This window comes from Genypterus blacodes, unplaced genomic scaffold (assembly GCF_046128005.1).
Source record: "Genypterus blacodes isolate CSIRO-AG114 ecotype Tasmania unplaced genomic scaffold, CSIRO-AGI_Gbla_v1 ptg000070l_1, whole genome shotgun sequence".
NCBI classification, from domain to species: Eukaryota; Metazoa; Chordata; class Actinopteri; order Ophidiiformes; family Ophidiidae; genus Genypterus; species Genypterus blacodes.
This window is the reverse complement of record NW_027466880.1, coordinates 3,514,967-3,534,430: the sequence shown is the minus strand read 5'-3', so window position 1 is coordinate 3,534,430 and position 19,464 is coordinate 3,514,967. Positions and strand designations below refer to the sequence as shown.

The 19,464-nt window shown below is 42.4% G+C and overlaps 1 protein-coding gene across 1 annotated transcript in view; it reads right to left on the bottom strand.

The window, feature by feature from the left end:
- Positions 1-316: 316 nt before the first annotated feature.
- Positions 317-19,464, bottom strand: part of tafa1b (TAFA chemokine like family member 1b) — a 90,116-nt gene continuing 70,968 nt past the window's right edge. Inside the window, exons 2-4 of the mRNA XM_076156793.1 lie at positions 15,903-16,043; positions 1,989-2,113; positions 317-343 (exon numbers count right to left, since the gene is read on the bottom strand). Coding sequence (XP_076012908.1) covers positions 317-343; positions 1,989-2,113; positions 15,903-16,043 — 293 coding nt within the window. The remainder of the gene's footprint in view (positions 344-1,988; positions 2,114-15,902; positions 16,044-19,464) is intronic.

Sequence of the window (19,464 nt, the reverse complement as noted above, 5' to 3'; positions counted from 1 at the left end):
CAGTGGGTGGCGAGGTATTCTGCATTTGTGTCACGCCTGCCCAATCATGCACAGCATGTAAACACACTTGATTATTTCTCGCTGAGTATTTGGGTTAATGAGAAGTCATTGAACACGAGTCGTTCCCACTCCCGCCGCCCAACATTGAAGTGCATACATTGATGTGTGTGTGTGTGTGCGTGTGTGTGCGTGTGTGTGCCAGAGAGAGACAGGGAAAAACAAAACAAGAGAACAGCTTGAGTAAGACTAACCTTTACAGAAGCAAGAATGCAGCTCAATTTCTGTTGAAGCATCCTCTGCATTTTGCTTCCAGAGGCTAAAAAGGGGAGTATGGCTGCGTGTTCTGCAAAGAGAGGGTCGAGAGAAAAGGACACGTGACGAAGAGCAGCTTCAGGCTTCACATGGCGGCCCTTTCCTTCTATACCAGCAAAGCCCTTTGGATTTTTTAACATCTGGATATCTGGTGGTGGTGGTGTAGCTGAAAGCATCTTCCCTTTTTTTCAGTTGCTTACAGATTTTTGAGACTTGTAGCTGGGGTTTTTCCTCAAGAAATCAAAAAGGAAAATCAAATGACCCTTGGCTGTGGCTGTACTTGACTCATTTTGAAAAATTGAGCAAAGGAATGAATTGAAAATTAGAGATGCATTCTTGAGAAGTGTGTAACCCAAGTGCGGCACCTTACCTTAACAAGGCCGGCATGAACTTCGTCCCATAGACTTCTTTCTCAAAAACCTTTTTGCAAAGGGACCCCCCCCCACCCCTCTAAAATGCTTTACACTTATGTGCTGCCATGTAAATCGCCGGAACAACCTTGGGAAGCCCCGTGCGGTCTAACCTTCACTGGCTTGTCCCTTCCTCATCTCCTTTTCTACAGTCGCATTAGTCTCAGCGGCTATTCAAAGTCACGGTCGCCCAGCAGTGAGAGAAGACACAGGTGGGGGCGTCGGCAATGGTGGCAACTCGTCACGAGCTGGTTGAGAGTCAATCAAATGAGTACAAATAGGGTGATCAACCTGTCACTGAGTGCTGTACTACCGGCTCTGAGGACTTTAACTCTCTCCATCATTCTTGTGTGATGCGTTCAGGTAAACAGAGACAAAAAGCAGCCAGAAATCAAAGCGGACAAAAGACTTTATCTTTGAAAGGAGTGTGTGTGCCCCCCCACCCCACCCAATGTGTGTGTTTCCTGCCCGCCTGATGTTGATGCTTTACTGTGATGAGGCCTCATGTACAGGTCGCTCACACCCGAAACAGACTTCCCCTCGTTGCCTAAGGAGCGCACAGGTGCCACGGTGAGCGGCAGGTGCATTTTCGTTTTTACCACCAGGGTGATAATTGGCTTGTCAAACACCAGGTCCTCATCAAAGCTGAGCAGGTGGTTGGCAAGGAGCTCTGTTATAATTCAGCTTCTTGTTAAGTCTTCCACATTTGAAGCTGAAGAAGAACAATGGGTGAATTGTGAAGAGAAATCTGACAATTTGGACGGATGCCGTGTGAAAATGTGTTTGTGTGTGTGAGAATAATAAGCATATGTACATGCTCACCTAATTCTTCAAGACTTAATGAATTTAAAGCAATTTCACTCACTCAAATTGAATGATCTTCTTCTTCTGTGGTTTGTGGTGTTCATTGGAATTAGTCAAAAATCAACCAATGAGACTATGTCTAACAAACTGATCACAGTCTCTTCTCTTCACCATCATGACATCATACAACGAGACACTCATCTTCTTCTTCTTTGTCCTATGAAGGCTGCAGAAGTAATAATTGCCGCACAGGCCTAAGCTGCAACAATCCTTTTTATTCTTCTCTACCTTAAATTGCATGTAATTGTACATTGTATTGGACCTAAAGCAATCACTTATTTATTAATAATTGATTCAGGCTTATTTGTGTTCATTGCATCGTGTGTGGGTGTGTGTGAAAAGCATTAAAATAAACAGTATGTGTGTGTGTGTGTGTGTGTGTAGGGTGGTGGGGGGTCTCACCCTTGTGGTTTTGATCTTGTTCCCAGAGGAGCACATCCATCCAGAGTTATCAGGCAGAGTCTTGCACTCTTCTCCCTCCAGACACGGCTCCATCTCGCACCACCACTTCCCAATTACAATGGACGCTGGGGGAGCAAGAAGGCAAACACAAACACACACACACACAGGTAACAAAGCTGGTTAGAAACACACACGGGTGGACGCACGGCAATGACACAGCTCGTGATATAACGAACACACACACACACAAAGACACGGCCACAGTTTCCTGAGAGGCGCTCAAACCCAACGCTTCTCCCTTCCTCTTTGGGACTCAGAAGAATCGTTTTTAGCGGCGCGGCGGCGGCTGCTTCTACATCTGCTGCTGTGAACAATAACGCATTAACAGCGCTGGAAATGAATCATTACTTTGTTTTGATATGGCTACATGGCATAAAGGGGGAGGCAATCTCATTTTTAATCAAAACTAATTGCCTCTCATTAACGTCGGCTGGAATTCTTCCCCTCAGCTATGTGACAAAAACAAATATGCCCCCCACCTCTGTCTCTGTATTTGCGCTTGTGTCGTTACATCGAGTAACCGCACTGTTCATCACGGAGAAATCAAATCAAGCTCCGTCGATCCAGTGAGTAAACGTGTGCAGTGTCTCTTTCGCTCTTCCAGCACCTTCACATTTTGCTTATAAAATGGGTGCAAATGTGTTCATCTAATATCTGATATTTGTTTATAAATAGAAATGAGTGATGTGCAAGCAGCGAGTCCAGATGTTTGCGAGCAGCAGCGATCCCTCTGACCAAGAACCCAAACTGTTCAATGTCAAACCTTGTATTTTGGTTCAGCATTTACTGTCACTAAATGTGAAAAGTTCAAAACAGTTTCTCAGATGATCCAGTGTGTTTTTTTCCCTCCCGCAGCCTTTTAAAAAAAGTTTTTGTTATGATTTTTATTTTCAACCTGCGGAGGATTTGACCTTTTGCTACGCTGACACAGAGAGAACGTGAAGGTCAAAGGAGAGCGTGAGTGAAATGAGGGAAACCGTAATCATCTCATCTTACAATGTTATTTAGATTTGAGCCTTTTTTTTTAAATATATCTCCCCCTTCCCCCCCCGTTTGGTTTGTGTTGCCATGGGTTACGTGCAATGGGCATCAACTGTGAGCAACACAGCTGTAATCTTCAGGCCAGTGGAAGGGGATAGTTAAAGTGCTGTCCCTCGCAGCACAGGCTGTGAATGGACACACACACACACAAACATACACACACACACACATAATCTATAAGAGGAGAGGACTGGAAGTGGCTGTAACCTGCTGCTCCTTCCTTCCCTCCATGAGCCCTTAGGACGCCGCATGACAGAATGTGAGCGACCAACTGTAACCTCCCCCCCTCCTCTTCCTCCTTTCGGTTTCCCCCATGGCTATTTACCTTCCAGTTTACACTAATTACCACATGTTGGTGCATAATCCACTTGTCTCTCTCTCCACCCAGAAGGTAAATATGTACCCAAGCTGCACAGGCAAGCGCGAAAGAGACGTCCTTTTTCCCACCATTTCATTATTGCTGTTCGGTAGTGTTTTATTTTATTTGCGGTGGAGTGTAATGGTAAAACACCCTAACGATGAAGGAAAGTCCTAATCAAGTGGAAAATGATGAGGAGATTTGAGGTAAATGTGTCTAATCAGCTCGAGCGAGCAACGACACGCTGCAGCGTTCAGACCCCTGCAGAGAGGGAATGTGAAGCCAGGAGTTGTTTTTCATTACGCCACCGACTGAGGGGGATTTACATTCAACAATGCAAACGCACAATCCTCTCAAAATTGAATATGGTAAAGTAATACCTGCAAAAGGGGGGAAAAATCTCTTCCTCCAAATAGAACAGAGACAAAGCATGAGAAAAGGAGGAAAGATGCAAAAAAAAGCGATGCAAGGGATTAAAATTCTGCCTCGCAAGAGACGCTGAAATATGAGAGCTGCTTTGAATCAAAGCTGAATGATATTTACTGTACTCCACTGAGTTCAGCTCAGCCCGCCATATAAATTTGTCTACGCACGAGGCATAGATAATATATACCAGTGCTACATGGAATACTGATGCATGATGCCGGCCTGCTGAGTTTGTAATCACTTTTCTGTGCAGTCGCTTTGAATTAACAATGGACCAGATTCTATTTGTGGGTTTTGACTGTTAACATAGATGTTTTATTTGGATCTCTTATAATGTAATATAGAGTGTATGAGTGACGGCCTTGGTGGTTCTCCTCCTCTGGCTGCTCCAGTACGTTGGAGGGATGCTCTTTCTGGCTTTTCAACCACTTGGCAGTGGTTACAAGAATTGATTCGAAAAAAATAGAAAACCGGCATCGTAAGTGCCTCATTAACACGGTGTGCACATGAGGTGGACTATTTTCAACAAAATATGTCATTCTTAATCTAAAGAAAATATTCATTCTATATAAAAACAGACTTGTTGCTGCTCATAATTCTCAAGGATTTCAACTGGTTCTCTTCCACAGTCATCTCTAAGGAACCATTATGTTGATTATCCCAGTTTGTCATCTGTGTGCTCAATGCGCAAACAGAAGCAAGACTAGAAATGATACTGTATATAATACTGGTACTAATATAGTATATAGTTTTATCCAGAAGCGTTTACATTGACCTCAAACTCACCCACTGATACAATGATAAAATGATAAATTTAGGAAGGTCAGCTTGGAAATATAATCACTTTATTTTCAATGTATACCTGATGAACGAGTCTACATGAATGAGTCTCTTCTTAAGAGATCTGCAACTTAGAAATGGAAATCTAGTTGAAGATAGTTACAGTGTTGCTTCTACTTTGAATACATATTTTATTAAGTCTGTGCATGAGTTAAGTACACCATTTAATACCAGAGACTAAGATATATCTCTGTCTGATGTTGGAGGATATTTAGTGGTTACTGAAGTTATTGAAACTCATTTGGAATGATTCTTAGTTCCTTAAGAAACTCTTAATCTAGAGATGTGTTTCAACAGCATACTGAGTTTTAAAAGAAAAACACAAGGTGTCCCATCACACATTTGATAAACTTGTCTATACAACAGAATATTTTTCTAGATGAGTTGAAGCATGTAATTGTCATTCCTGTTTTTAAATCTGGAAATTGCAAATAAATTGCTAACTACAGACCCATAAGCATTTTGCCAATCATTTTAAAAGTTGCCTTAAAGAGTGGTCAATGAACAGTTCCCAACTTCTCTTAACAACAGAAATGATCCTTTACATTGTTTGCAGTTTGGCTTTAGAGATAATCAGTCCACCAAAACAGCCACCACATACCCGGTCGATGTCAAAGAAAACATTGCAGTTTCCAGTAATTTCAGTCAGAGTGCCACAAGGATCCGTATTAGGTCCCATACCATTTATCAGTCATACCTCAGCTTGAATGTGGGTTAAACTATGCAAATGCTTTTTCTTTTCTTCTTTCATCTTTTACTATGGTTTTTATTGAAGCAAACATTTTACATGACATGCAATACAAGTAAATGTATACAATTATAGGATATTTTGGGGATCATTTTTTATACAGAAAGAGGGGGAAAAGGAGAGAGACAGATAGCGAGAAAGAAGGAAGGTTGTTACTATTGTTGTTGTTGTTAGACTTACGTAGACCCTGAGGTAAAATAGGCAATATGAGGTACAAGTAGATTAAAATTGAAACAGCCTGAAGCCACGTCCACTGGAGGTTGTGAGAACATGGCACAGTAGTGTGACCGCAGAGTCCAGGATGGCATCAGTGATGTTGATGCGATGATATCATAGGGAATGTTTCTTTTCTAAAACAACAAAACACCCACCCAGTGTTGACATTGTAATGGTGTGTTCTGATATTCTAGCTGACTTTGTTCTAAGAGAGTGATGCAAGAATGTTGCAACATTTAAAGTTACAGTCTGTACTTGCAGCTTGTTTTGAAGCTTAACAAGAGATCGTATCACATTGTTCTTGATTGTTTGTAATTCATGGCACTGTGGTCTTCTTCTGGGGAAACTATGAAATGAGTCTAAAGTGTATTGTTTCTTCGCATGTTGTGTCACCGTGTTCCTCCTGTGATGACTTAGACATGTGAAAGGAGCATACTTGTTTTATATTGCTTTTTGTTTTATGTTGTTTTTTCATGTATTCCTCACAGCATTTTAAGAAGATGATGTGAAGTGAGCTGATTCAGTTCCTGTCACATGTTATATCATCACAGTAAAGGAAAAGCAAATCGAACGAGAGCTGTGGAGTTGTGGTGTGTTCTAGGTCCACCACACATACGCATTAAGAGTGAAATTAACTAACCGTATAGTGTCTGAATTGAAATATCTTGGCATTATCTTGGACCCCACCCTAAATTTTTAGAAACATGGCGGGAAAATAGCATAAACAATCAAATATAATACAGCAAGCTTTAGACAAATCAGGAATTGTCTTATGGATGCAGCTAGGACATTTAAATATGCAATGATTTTTTTTCCCCACATGTCCTTTTGTAATACAACTTGATGGCAAGCAAGTCAGATTGTTGTGGAACCTATAGTCCTTGTATAAATAAGCTTTAAGATGTTTAGATTAAAACAAAACAATTCAATATCATTATTGTAAGATCCTGGAGAAACAAAGTCTTTTAAGTTTTGAGATATTAATATTTTATCTAAACGTTAGTCTTGTGTATAAAAACTTGAATAATATGGCGCCTCGACCAATGCATGATGCTGGTTGCCTCACAGTGAATTGGACATTTAGCCTTTTCTTTTTTTAGTCTTTTATTGAATGACATCAGGAGAAGCTGTTCTTCTACTGTTTTTAGAACAACTTGGCTCAAAGCTGCTCGGCATGGTGATCATTACCTCTGGTACTATTGGACTTATAGCGCTGTATTTATTTTACCGCTTCTCGAACTTGGCCATGACCTTGTTCAGTGAGTCTAATTGAGTGATGCTGAATTGCCCTACATGTTTGATTCTTCTTCATTCTTCTGCAGTCTTTTCTTTTTCTTCTTTCTTTCTCTTCTTTCTTTCCTTTTCTTCTAAATATTTGACCTGCCAGTGGACTGCAGATTAAAATAATAGTTTAAAATTTGCATTCTGCTAACTCTGATAAAATAAATGGCACCAATTCTGTTTAGCATTGTACATGGTCCTTCTTAAATAAATAAATAAATGAATACACTGAGATCAGGATCAATAGAGTTCAGCCACTATATCTATAACTATATATCTATATGTTTCATCCCCAAAATGGCAGCAAGGCAGAACTGCTTCATGTCATGGGATGTTTTTGTACAAGTAAAATATGCCTCAGGAAACATTTGTGAACTGAGAGCCGTGACCGGTTGCCGTATTTGCATGTGCAACGCTGCTCACCTGCCAATCAATTAGAAATGTAACATCGAGCGGTAACGAGACGCAGAGGATTGGCGAGGCAACCCGCCCCAGCAGCCATCATGACTCATTAGATGCCGAATGGAATATCCCAACAGAGTGGCTGCAGCCTCTTCATTATGTGTGTAATATGCCAACGAGATAAAGATGGATCACCACTCTGGACGAACGCTCCGACGCAAACACACTGATTCTGAATGTGGTGACATTTTAAACTGTAATTTAGAAGCTCTCTCATTACAGCACATGGTAACTCAGAATGCCCCCTGTTCTGATAATACACTGGCCTGAAGAGAAAGAAACAATTATAACCATTTTTCCAAATCTATCTCAGTAGTAATGATGCGTTTTAATGTTTGCAGGCTGTTGAATCGCTATCATCAACACTTTTATTAATCAAAAGTGACATATTGGGAGCAAACTCCCAATATGTCCCTCTGAACTCATTCTTGGTATTTAAAGTTCCACTCTTCCGCCATAGAACCTCACCTCCTCCGTTTTGTGTTTAAAATGGGGTGATGTACTTTTTTGGAACATTCCTGCTAACAATGCAGCAAACAAACCAGCAAATGAAAATGTGGTTGAGCGGAGGCTGTGGGTCCTGTTTGGTCCACGTTTTTACAAACGTCAAATTAAAGACCTGCTGTCTGTAGCACAGCCTGGTTTAAAAACAGACATCGAGACCAAGATTTACCCTAACAACACAACTTTAATGTGAATGTCCTGACAGCTTTGCAAATTTATCATTCAGATAAACCCTCAAATTATCCTCGATGGGTCTACATGGAAGACATCAGTTCCACTTTTGAAATTCTGCAAATTCGCTCTCAAATGAAAAGCGGTCAGTGTGTGGGACCCCGGGGACACAAAGCGCAGACTGGAGCTGAACATTCGTTCTTGTCCTTGCTACACAGGCGTGAGGGGGGTGCAGGCGGCAGGGCATCCTACCATCCGACCTTGACCAGTGGAGAAGAACCGTCTCCGCGCCGTGGATCCATGCATCACTCCCCCGGTGACCACTGACCTCCAGCAGTCGTTTCACTCTTAACTACTCCCCGTGCCACCGTCAGCATAGAGGGTGTGCGACCTTTGTTCCAACATCAGCAAACTTTACTCCGCACTCAGTCTCTGCTTCGGCCTGACAGTGACTGAGAGCGTAACCCTACTACCAACTCCCCTTTTGGGACGGATATTACTTTTCACTGCCTGCTATGTGATTCTAAGCACGAATGAAAGTATGAATTAAAAACGTCATTGTTGCAAGTTACAGTTCTGTACTATCAAAAGATGACAGATGGAATCTGAGTAATTAGGTAAGAAAGATGGAGAGAATGCAGGGCAGATTTAGTTTGATGGACAAACAACCAACATTGCTTCAATTGATTGAAAAACGTGAAGCGATGGACCGATGCATCTGTCAGATCAACGGCGAGCAGGCGCCATGATGGATTGAACCTGCCGACACGTCTCTGCCAGGTAGCAGAATGTTTAAACACCTTGACAGATGAGCGTGAGGATTGATTTCTGGCAAGCACACGTGTCTGCCGACTCAATGAATACTTAATTTTTTCCAAACCTGCGTAGCCTTCATAGAGCTCTGTGACTGGCTTTAAATTAATTGCTGCAAAAAATGAAGGTTTTCCAGTCGTGTCAGGCTTTAGAGTCTATTCTTTTATTACACCTCTTGAATCACTCACCTCGAGTGCAGCACGGGAAGCGGGAAGCAATTAGGTGCTTAAATTCCCTGAGAGGTTTTCAGGGTCGTATTTACAGTTTGGGGTTGGGGGATCGATGCTCGTCGCTTGATAATGGCAAACTTTTCTAAAGCGTCCCCTCTTCATTTCTCTCACTGACTTATCCGGGTCAAATATCTCTCTCTCTCTCTCGCTCTCTCCGAGCACTTTGTATTCGTGGCTGAAGCTTGCACGAGAGCGCATCCGGCCCATTAATCAGGAGATCCATCCCTGGATTTACTGAAATAATAATACAGTGAATTGGTTGATTAAGAGCACATTTGCACTCGTCCATCACATTCAGCTATCGAGTATAATTAGACAGAATTGGAGACTGTGACCCTTCAAACTTGAGGTCAGTTTATTCCATATTAACGGTTGCCCCTTTTCAGAGTTAAGAGAAGCAGGTAGTGATTAATCAGATAATGGTGCTTTATAATCACTCGGCTCACAGCCAAAGAGGAAGTGTTTTTTTCCCCTTATCTTATTATTTTATTTCAGTGTTGAACATTTTAATGGATTTTTGAATATTACACAGAAAGCTTTACTAAATCTTACTTTATCTTAATGCCCTTTATTGCTTTTGCAATATCACCTTCTTTCAACTGTAACTGTAAGATACAGCTGTAACAACTGTATCTTATCTTAAATTGGCTTAATTCAAGTACTTGAACTTGACTTATTTGCAAGTCTACAATGACCTGAGCATGCTATAGTAACTGATTCTTTGCTTGTGTTTTAATATGTGTGTATTTTGAGGTGTGAGCACATGCGTTCGTGGGTGGCAGTGGCTCAGTGGGTAGAGCTTCCGCTTGGGGACCGGGGACCAGTTCGAGCCCCTGCCGAGGTGCCCCTGAGCAAGGCACCGAACCCTCAATTGCTCCCCCCTCTGCGAAGGGTGGTAATGTAATGTAAGTCGCTTTGGATAAAAGCGTCTGCCAAAATGATCGTAATGTAATGTAATGCGAACAATGAGTCCCTTTGTTGCACGGTTACTATGTTTCCTTTCTGTGGGTATAAAAGCAACTGTGGAAAGAGCTGGCCACCCACACTTTAAACTCCACAAAGTGCTCCACAACTGAGCACTTGCTACTACTCCAAACACTGGAGACAGAAGACAAACAATTTAAGAAAGTCTGAGTTTGGCATGACAATGAGGTTTAAGTATTGTAGACAAAATTAGTTATCTGCCAAAAAATGTATGTATTCATGATAAAACACTTGGATACAGTTTATCCACAAAATGACAACAAACACATTTAATTTCTTTCTTTTTTTTGGTAGTTTTAATTTTGTATTTTCTTGTACAAAATAAGCTTTTTTTGTCAGCCAGACATAAAACATTATGATCTAGTTGTGTAAACAACATCAAACCTGTAGTTATTTCAGCACAAAAAAACAATAAACACGCCTCTGTCATTTTTAGGACAAAAGGCGAAAAAGTCACGGAAAAGAATTCGTGGTACTTTCGCATTTGAAATTCTCTCACTTGGGGGCAGATCCTCCCCTGGCAGGTTCAAGGTTTAGACTCTAATCACATCTTTCATAGTGTGAGGAGGATCTGACTCGTTCCTATCTTCTAGTCCACAGAGGAGACAAAGTTGGTTTTTTGGACCCGGGTATCATGCATGTGTCGGCGCGTGGAAAGGAGTTATTGTGTTGTGTCCCTCTGACCATGCCCTCAGGCAGAATCTGCTGCAGGTTTCCAGCCATGCTAAAAAGGACAGAGCATTTCTAACTGGGGGGACGTGATGTTTATTTGAAAACGTCCTTGGCTGACATCAATTTGAACCTGGATTTCCGATATTGATAAAAGCATCATAGTACAGCGGTTGGATTGTAATGTTTACAAATGCACAACACACACAAGGCCACACGGTTGCACCCTGAGGTGAATTTCCACATTGCGTCATCAATCTGTGCGTGAGGGATGTGGTCGAAGCTCGGTTGTGGCTTTTTGACGCTTCAGTCGCTTCAGAAGCAGAGCCATGCCTCTCATTGTAACGCGCCGATTTCATTTGCAAACACACATCTGTTTGATCAGCACGAAAGAACTGAAGCGCTTCTCTTTCCTCCTAGCTGCATCCATGTGTGGCTTCCCCCCCCCGAATGTATCTCAAATGTACCATGACAACCTGTCATGCTTGGCTATACGTGCCTGCAGCCAAACAGAAGGGTTCATTCCCCATCAGTGATCGGGGTGGCATCTGCGTGCATCTCTCTGTGACAGAGCTGATCGCCAACATGACAACACAAAGTGGTAGCATGTGTGCACGTTAAGTCCTTTGCATGTGCATGTCGAGTAGATGAGTGTGTGTGTGTGTGCCTGAGATTTTACACACTGGGATGAAGGCCTAATCTGAGCATGTGTGATCGCCCCAGTGAGGCTGGGGAGATCCAAGCGTTTGACTTGTTGAAAGCGATGCTCTTCACTGTGAGCCTTGTGGGCTTTGACATAACTGGGGCGTGCTTCTTCTTGTCTAAGCTGACGATTGACGGGGGCCATCTGACTACAGACCCCCCTGCCTCCCCAAAATACAACAAAACCCATCCTGACCTACATCCTGACCTACATCCACCATTAGCCACATGCTTTGGTGTTGAAGGTTTGACATTAATGGCAGATAATATATTTGCCACACGGTGTGTTCATCACCCCTGCCATCTCTATGTGTGTGTCCGAACATGTTGACCTCTGAAGATACACTTGGATATTATATTAGGGAACTCAATGTTACAGCTTTGTGGAATTCTAAAAGGAAGAATTAAGGTTTCATTTACTTACATACAAAGTGACCAAAACTAACTTTAATCCTGAAATGGAGGAGGAAAGAAGGAACTGGCCTGTTTAACATAATCAAGCAAGTGGAGAAGTGACTGAGCATCGCTGGAATGGGATAATGGACCATTATCTCTGGACAGAATGTATCTGAACTTCCATTCACCTCCATGGAGCCAAGACTTGGACTTACGACACCTTTGCAGACAATTTCCAAATCAAGATCACTCGAGATAGATTCTGATATTGAAAATAATGCCATACTATTTCAACAAGACTAAAAACAGCCCTGCCATTCATTATATGTTCTCCTTTTTATTTTAGGGTACGCACACACATCTTCCCAAAAACTCCCCCAGCACTGTCTCCACAGTATTCCTCTGACAGTGTGGTACATTTTCAGAAATTCCTGAAAGACTCCCTTTCCTGTCTTTTTCTGTCCTTTACATATTCAATCAAAGTTTGTCACAACTGTTTAATAAGGATGCAACAATCAAATTATGAACATAGGAATAATCCTTTTGTTTATACTACAGAAAAAAATGGCCAAAATATGATTTATGTGAAACCTACTATAAATCAACACTGTCCCCTTTGAGATGTTTCATGTTTCAGACCATGTGTTCTCCATTGCATCCTCACTGATAAACTCTATATTTCTAGGTAGATACATTAGTTTGTGTATCAATGAATTGGTTATAGAAAGTGATCCAATGGTCAATTATTACAATTTTTAACATTTGTTAACAACAATTGTTTATAGGAAAGCTGCTTTTATTTCACATGTCTGCATGTCTCGTGTTCATTTGATTGTGTTTAAACATTTGAATAGTGAATTTTGCTTATGCGAGATATGATCATGCAGGTTTCGTAACCGTCATAAATTAAGTGGTGACAAGACAAAGTACTGCAGACTGGTGCCAAAAACACCCTTGAGTCCAGCCTCTCACTGCCTTAGTGTGAGAGCAGATAAACAGCTGGGAGTTTCCTCTGGTTCAGTTCCTTTTTCCTTTCTTCTATGGCTTATGTTTTCATGCTTATGCTTTAATTTTTTTAGTTCTATTTAAATTCCACTACTTTTCATGTAATTATGTTACCACACATTAAATACATTTTATATTCATTATGCTAGTCTATTACTTTAGTAATAAAGATGAATTAATTCGTAATAAGTCTGTGTACCTGTATTTAAAGCAGAGTACAAAGGGTCAATGAGAGCTCACTACCTCTGATATGAGATTGATTTGATTGAACGGTCTTAATTGAAAAGAATTAGGTTTGATCAATTGACCCATTGGGAGGTGGCGCCCCAACAACGAGTGCAAATACAAAAGTATAGCTTTCTTTTTCCTACACTACTGGACATTTTTCCTCCGCGTTCCTTTTCTCCGGGTACATAACCTGAGTATGGTGCAGTGGCATCAGGCATCCCCAAGGGGCGGCGGCGAGATGAGCCAGGGCTGCGGCATCGTTCCTCATCTGGACGGAACATTAATAATGCCGGGGACCTGGGGAGAAGGCTCCATCTGGGCCAGGCCGCTGAGGGGAACGGACCACTGACTCCACAAGTCTGTAAATCCCTCAGAGTTCAATGCCGGCCGGTGGCTCCAGGTTGACAAAGTCGACTTTCAGGCGTTCAGCTTTCTAACGCTGTCCACACTCTATGAGGAGAACGCCAAGTAATTATTCCATCCACCTTTCTGCCATGATCCCGCTGTGGTTTCAGTGTACAGTAAATAACAAGCAGCCTGATTCACTTGCTGCAGGTGGATTATTCCGATTTGTCGTGACCTTCACTTTTTGAGGCACGGTGTGACAGCGTTCGATGCTGCGGCGTTGCTGCTCACTGACTTGTCGTTTCCATTTTTTATCACTGCTCCCTCTGCGAGAGCCGTTAATCAATACAATGACGGCAAGGATTCTCTGAAGCGCTGAGCCGTGAACTGTTAACAACCCACTGTAACTTTTCCCCCACTTTATCTCTTCATCGCCTCTCTCTCTCTCTCTCTCTCTCTCTCTCTCTCTCTCTCGTTCTCTCTCTCTCTCTCTCTCTCTCTCCTCTTCCTTGGGCCCTTGATTTGTTCTTTAGCTTGTATCCCTTCACTGTTCAACTAGTTTGGACCCGCAACACTATTTGATCATCTGCATACAACCTTATATACCGTTGCTATTAACCTCTGAGGTGCTCTTTTTAGTGTAGCAGGGCCATGTTCAGAGGCACCATGCTTAATATAGCTTCTTCTCTCTGTGTCTCATCCTCACACACACATCTTTTGTGCACTCCCAGGAGTTGTCAGGATACACACACTCCTCCCTGAAGACGTGAGGATTTAATGTATCAAGGTTTCCTTTGCTATTTTTACGCATACATTTTAAATAATTTCACATGGGAGAAAGCAGTAAACATATGTTGTTCTTCTTTATACGTCAGTAATGGGGTAGCTGTGGGGAAAATAACATAATGGAAGTGATGGTCATCGTATGTTTTCATGAGTCATCCTCACTTCTGCTTGAGCAGGAGTATATGGTGTCTGGTTGTCTGCTTCTCCGTAAGGAAAGGAAACACAGTCCGCCTGCTAAAAAGGGGAAACATTGAGCAGCTCCTTAAGATCTAAACGCTCAAAAACGTTTCATATCATCAATGACGCTAAAATCTACACTCCTTGCAAGAAACTTTGAGGAATTTCCTTGTTTGGTTGAGGGCAATCAAAGCAGGAGAAAGTTCATCTGTATCTGCCGTAGCTCATGTCTGATTGTTATACCGGGATCTTTTGTGTCAGCTGTAGCTAACAGACCCTGTGAATCACGCCGAGCCGGCCTGTCTCGCTCATTCATGTAGCATCATTCTCAATGAAGATGATTGGGTGTCAATTCTTTTAGAGAGGGCACAAAGAAGAAATCCCTTTGATGTCAGGTAAAGGTTGAGGTGTGAAGGCGGCTGAGGACTGAGGTGAAACGAAATGTGCGCGACGGTGTATCTGTTCTCTCTCTGTAGACCTCTGACTTCGGCGCTCTTCTTCAATGTCTGTCGATTGTATTTCTCTGCTGGGTATAATTCAGGCACACCATCGCCTGGAGCGGCCCCGACTCGTGTTTATTAGTTATTCATTTCCATCTTTCTGAGCTGCCTTGAGGCGAACTGATCTGATGTTCGCTCAGGTGTTTCCAGCGGCCCACCTGAACCATCTCCCATGATGCCCAGCAGCACGACTCCACTGGGTTCTACATAGTTTAAAGCAATCTTTGCAAAACCAGCAAGGTTATAGTCACATACATGTGTTGCGGTTCAGCTGTGCTCATCTATCGTTACTAATTCTAACCTTCACCATATATACATGTAATATACATGTGAGTTCTGTCCTCATCTACTATTTAGCTGTTTTTCTTATGCACTATAATTCGTTATGATCTATTCAATACTAATGTGTTTATTAAGTCAACAAACAAAGACCTGCATTAGTTCATGAGTGCAGCCATTGCCCAAGGCCAAACGAGTGCAGGCAAATTAGTCTTTGTGCTTATCATACACAAGAAAGAACAAGTAAATTAGATGGCCATCAATAAAATCTGAAAAGTTTAAATTGTGTAATAGATGTATTAATCAATCAATCAATCAATCAATTTTTTGGGGTATATAAAATAAAATAAAATAAAATAAAATAAAATAAAATAAAATAAAATAAAATAAAATAAAATAAAATGACATGACATGACATGACATGACATGACATGAAATGAAATGAAATGAAATGAAATAAAATGAAATAAAAAAACATAAACAACATATGAAAAAATCTCTTTTTCGAATTTCATAAAAGGTTTATCGGTTTGTTTTTTTCTTAATGTATTCTTCAAGTCTAATGACATAAATTCATGAATATAAATACTGGACCAAATGCTGTATATAAATATATATTGAAATATGACCTCACAAGAAACACACATCTTAACACACTCTCTCAGTCACATGCAGTGAGCCTCTTGTCCTCACCGTCCACACAGGAGGGTTTGTTGCGTGTCGTTCCGGCCACTTTCCCCGGTAAACAGGAGCACTTGACCGTCTGCGAGCGCTCCTCGATGCGATTCTTGTTACAGCACCGATGGGCTGCGATCACCTCGCATGTGCCTCCCTCTGTGGACACAGAGACAGACAGACAAAGGACCTACTAAGTACACGCCAGGTTAACACAATCACAGCCAGAACACGCGGGGTCACTGAGCTACTGATGAAATCACAGACAATAACAGGAAAGGAAATTGGCTTCTTTCATTGTTTTCGTTTGACTAATAATGAAGCTCATCTTCGTGCCTTTGTGGCCTGAGAGGCACGCTGCACACAATCATTGAACACTTTCACTGTAAGCACGTATGCGTAACAAATTGGCCCTCAAGGCATCTCAATTATGTCATCTAATTGCCTCTCACTCATTGCTGGCTCTTCTCACTCTATAGTCATTCCCACGGTAGAGATTACGGCACGTGCTGGATGTGTATTCATGTGTGTTTGCTAAGTAGAGATACAGTATTCAATGTGTTTAAGGGCTGAGGAGAAAGTCCAATTGGCTGTTAGTTTCATCGTTTTAGTAATCGTTGTATTATTCAAAATGTTAATTGCCAAGGTCTGGAGTCCATCACGGTGAGGAACATGAGAGGTCACCTCATCTCAATCACTCAATTGGAACGAAGGCAAAGTCCGAAAAGTCAGCAGTAATGGCTTGTGAGATATAAATAAGAACTGGTATTTGAACAACAACGGCAAGCACAGCAGGTCAAAGCTGAAGTGGAAAGTCACAGCACAAAAGATAATGAATCAATTTGTTTGTAACATTTTGTGTGTTTTCTTCTTAATGCCTATGATTAAACCACGGGTTTGATTGCGATCCATGTAAGTGAGCTCGTGTTACTTTTCCCTGTGAGATACATTGTTAGTGATGCTGCCAGATCCCCGGGTCTCAGCAATTAGACTGATGAGCTAAATGTCATTACGAGATAGAAATGAGAGCTAAAACAATGATAGTGAGACCTTAGGAAGCTATAATTTTCCTGTAGCTCCTAAGCTGTGCTGACATCAGTCAGAGCAAATGTTGCACAATAGGTCGCAATCTGACAAAGGAGGATGTCAGGAAATTCTGTGAAAAGAGAAGGCGAAATGCGCCAATGGCGATACTGGGTCAAAATAACAATAGAGAGGATTTCCCAAGGGAGGTAGAGAGGGTGAGGGAGCTGAGGGACATCGTGAAATGAGAGAGAGGCGGGGGAGAGAGCGCGAGAGAGAGAGCAAGGGGACAAGGTGTGTCTGCCTGCCAGGGACTGGCCATGCCAGTGAGTAATGAGGGAGCCATTGGAAGTGCCCCCTTCACACAATTATAAAGCGTGGGGCTAATGCAGCCAGCGGAGCTGCAGGAGCCGGGCTCTCCATCACTACTCTACCCTTTCCTTATGCCCCAGGAAAAACTCTTTATCTTCCCTTGACAGCAACCGCAACAGACACCACTGTCCAACAATTAAACTGGAGCTCATCCCAGGATAGAGGGGGAGCAGAGGAGAGGAGAGGAGAGGAGAGGAGAGGAGAGGAGAGGAGAGGAGAGGAGAGGAGGAGCTTCATCTTATCTCATTCCATCTACAGAATGAATAGGCTGCAAAGGGAAGACAACAAAATGCCACATCCCATCTTGTTTGTGTCTTCTTGTGGTACCAACTTTTAAAGAGAACATCCTGCTGCAGTGAGAAGATGCATTTGCTCCACCTGGCATGACAACAAGCGGTGTGTGTGTGTGTGTGTTTCTCTAGCCGGGTTGAGATGTGCAACTGTTTGAAGTGGCCACGATCATGAATTACAGAACTGAGCTCCCGGCAGCCGACACACGTTTGGCAACACTTTTCTTCTCCCATTCCCATCAATGTCGGCCGTGGCCAGACCAAAGGCTGGCCAGTCCTGGATTAAAAAGCTAACATTTGCAGTCCTCCTGGACTGTGCTGTCATACAGTATTAATGTCACTCTCACAGCGCTTGTTGTTGGATATTTCTGGGTAGGGGGAGGCCGAACGCAGATAATAAAAGTTGGGACAAAGATCCCTGGGGTGTGCTAAAACCCAACATCCTCTAATATGTTGCCTCGTTGAATATTTTACAGATGGCTTTCTGACCTGCAGAGCAGCGTTCAAGTCAAAGCAAATCCCTGAAGAAATTAGAAGTTTAAGTTCGGTCACGGAATACAGAAATGCATTCAATCACTTCAGAGGGAGGCAAAAGCAGGAAACATCTCAGACAACATCAAAAGGAGTAATCCTTATCACGCTGTCATCACATGAAGATTAATGTGAGGCAGCACGAATGTGATGTGAATATTCCTGATATGCATTTGGATCTTCAAGAGTTTGATTTGATGGATGATTTGACTGGAGAAATCAGTGAAATACGTCAGAATCATCTTGGCAGCTGACAAAAAAAATCACGAAACGCACCTCGATAACAACCTGATTCATTACGACAAGCATGCATGTATGTGTGTGTGTGTGAGTGAGGTGTGAGTAATACACACTTGAAGCTGCTCACATATAGCTCATGAAAGTGAGCAAGGGATAGAAGGAATTGCCTCTCAGATGTTTCATAGGTTGCAGCTATTTTTACCGTTCTCTATTTTAAAAGCGACTAGAAGTTAGAAAAAACATCCACACAATAAAAAGGGATTTTCTGCTATTGTATTCAGATTTAAAAAACATCCCAATTTCGTGCGTACTTGTGCACTCAGATGTGCAGGTGCATCATCCTGGTCATCAGCCAGGTGAACATTAAGCCTGATCACTGTGGACCATCTGCTACGTGGAGAAGAGAGGAGCGTAAATGGCTTCAGTCTGGCTCTGTTGGGCCCACAAAGAGCCACTTAGAGGACAAATGGCCACTTGGACTACACACGCTCTCACTAAGGAAGCTCACGGCTCAGGGTGGGGTAAATGATCATGCATTACCTGTGTGTGAGTGTGTGTCTGTGGTCATTATGTGTATGTTTGCGTATGATATTTTTTGGCACATATCTTCTGTGCAGATACAAAGGCTTGAGACGCGACTGTAGGTGGTGATGGATGCAGTGCTTTGCACCTGTCAGGCAGCTAAAGGGGTTAAACAAACCTGCTAAGATGGAGTGGGTGGCTGTGCTCTCTAGCCTTTGGTGAGGGGAGGTGAAGGGCATCGATGGGACCATTGACTGGTCATTTTTCTCCTTGCAGCCCGCAGTGACAGCGGCCATTAAATGACTGGATGAGGTGATTATGTTTTAGGAAATCAATGCTTCATTGTTTTCAGCTTAGCCCAAAGGCCAATTAGAAGATGTAAATTAGGGCGGAGTGGGAGGGGTGGGGGGTTGGGGGGGGAGTTGTGGGAGTGGGAGGGGTGGGGGGGTTTGTGGAGATGGAGATAGACGAGAAGGAGCCGGGAAAGTTACAGTCATCTGCAAGAATATACAACTGTGCAATGTCACACTGCACACACAGTCCAGGTTGTTGAGTGAGACAACACAACGGTCCATTGTGATCACTCACTCATTCAGCTTCTG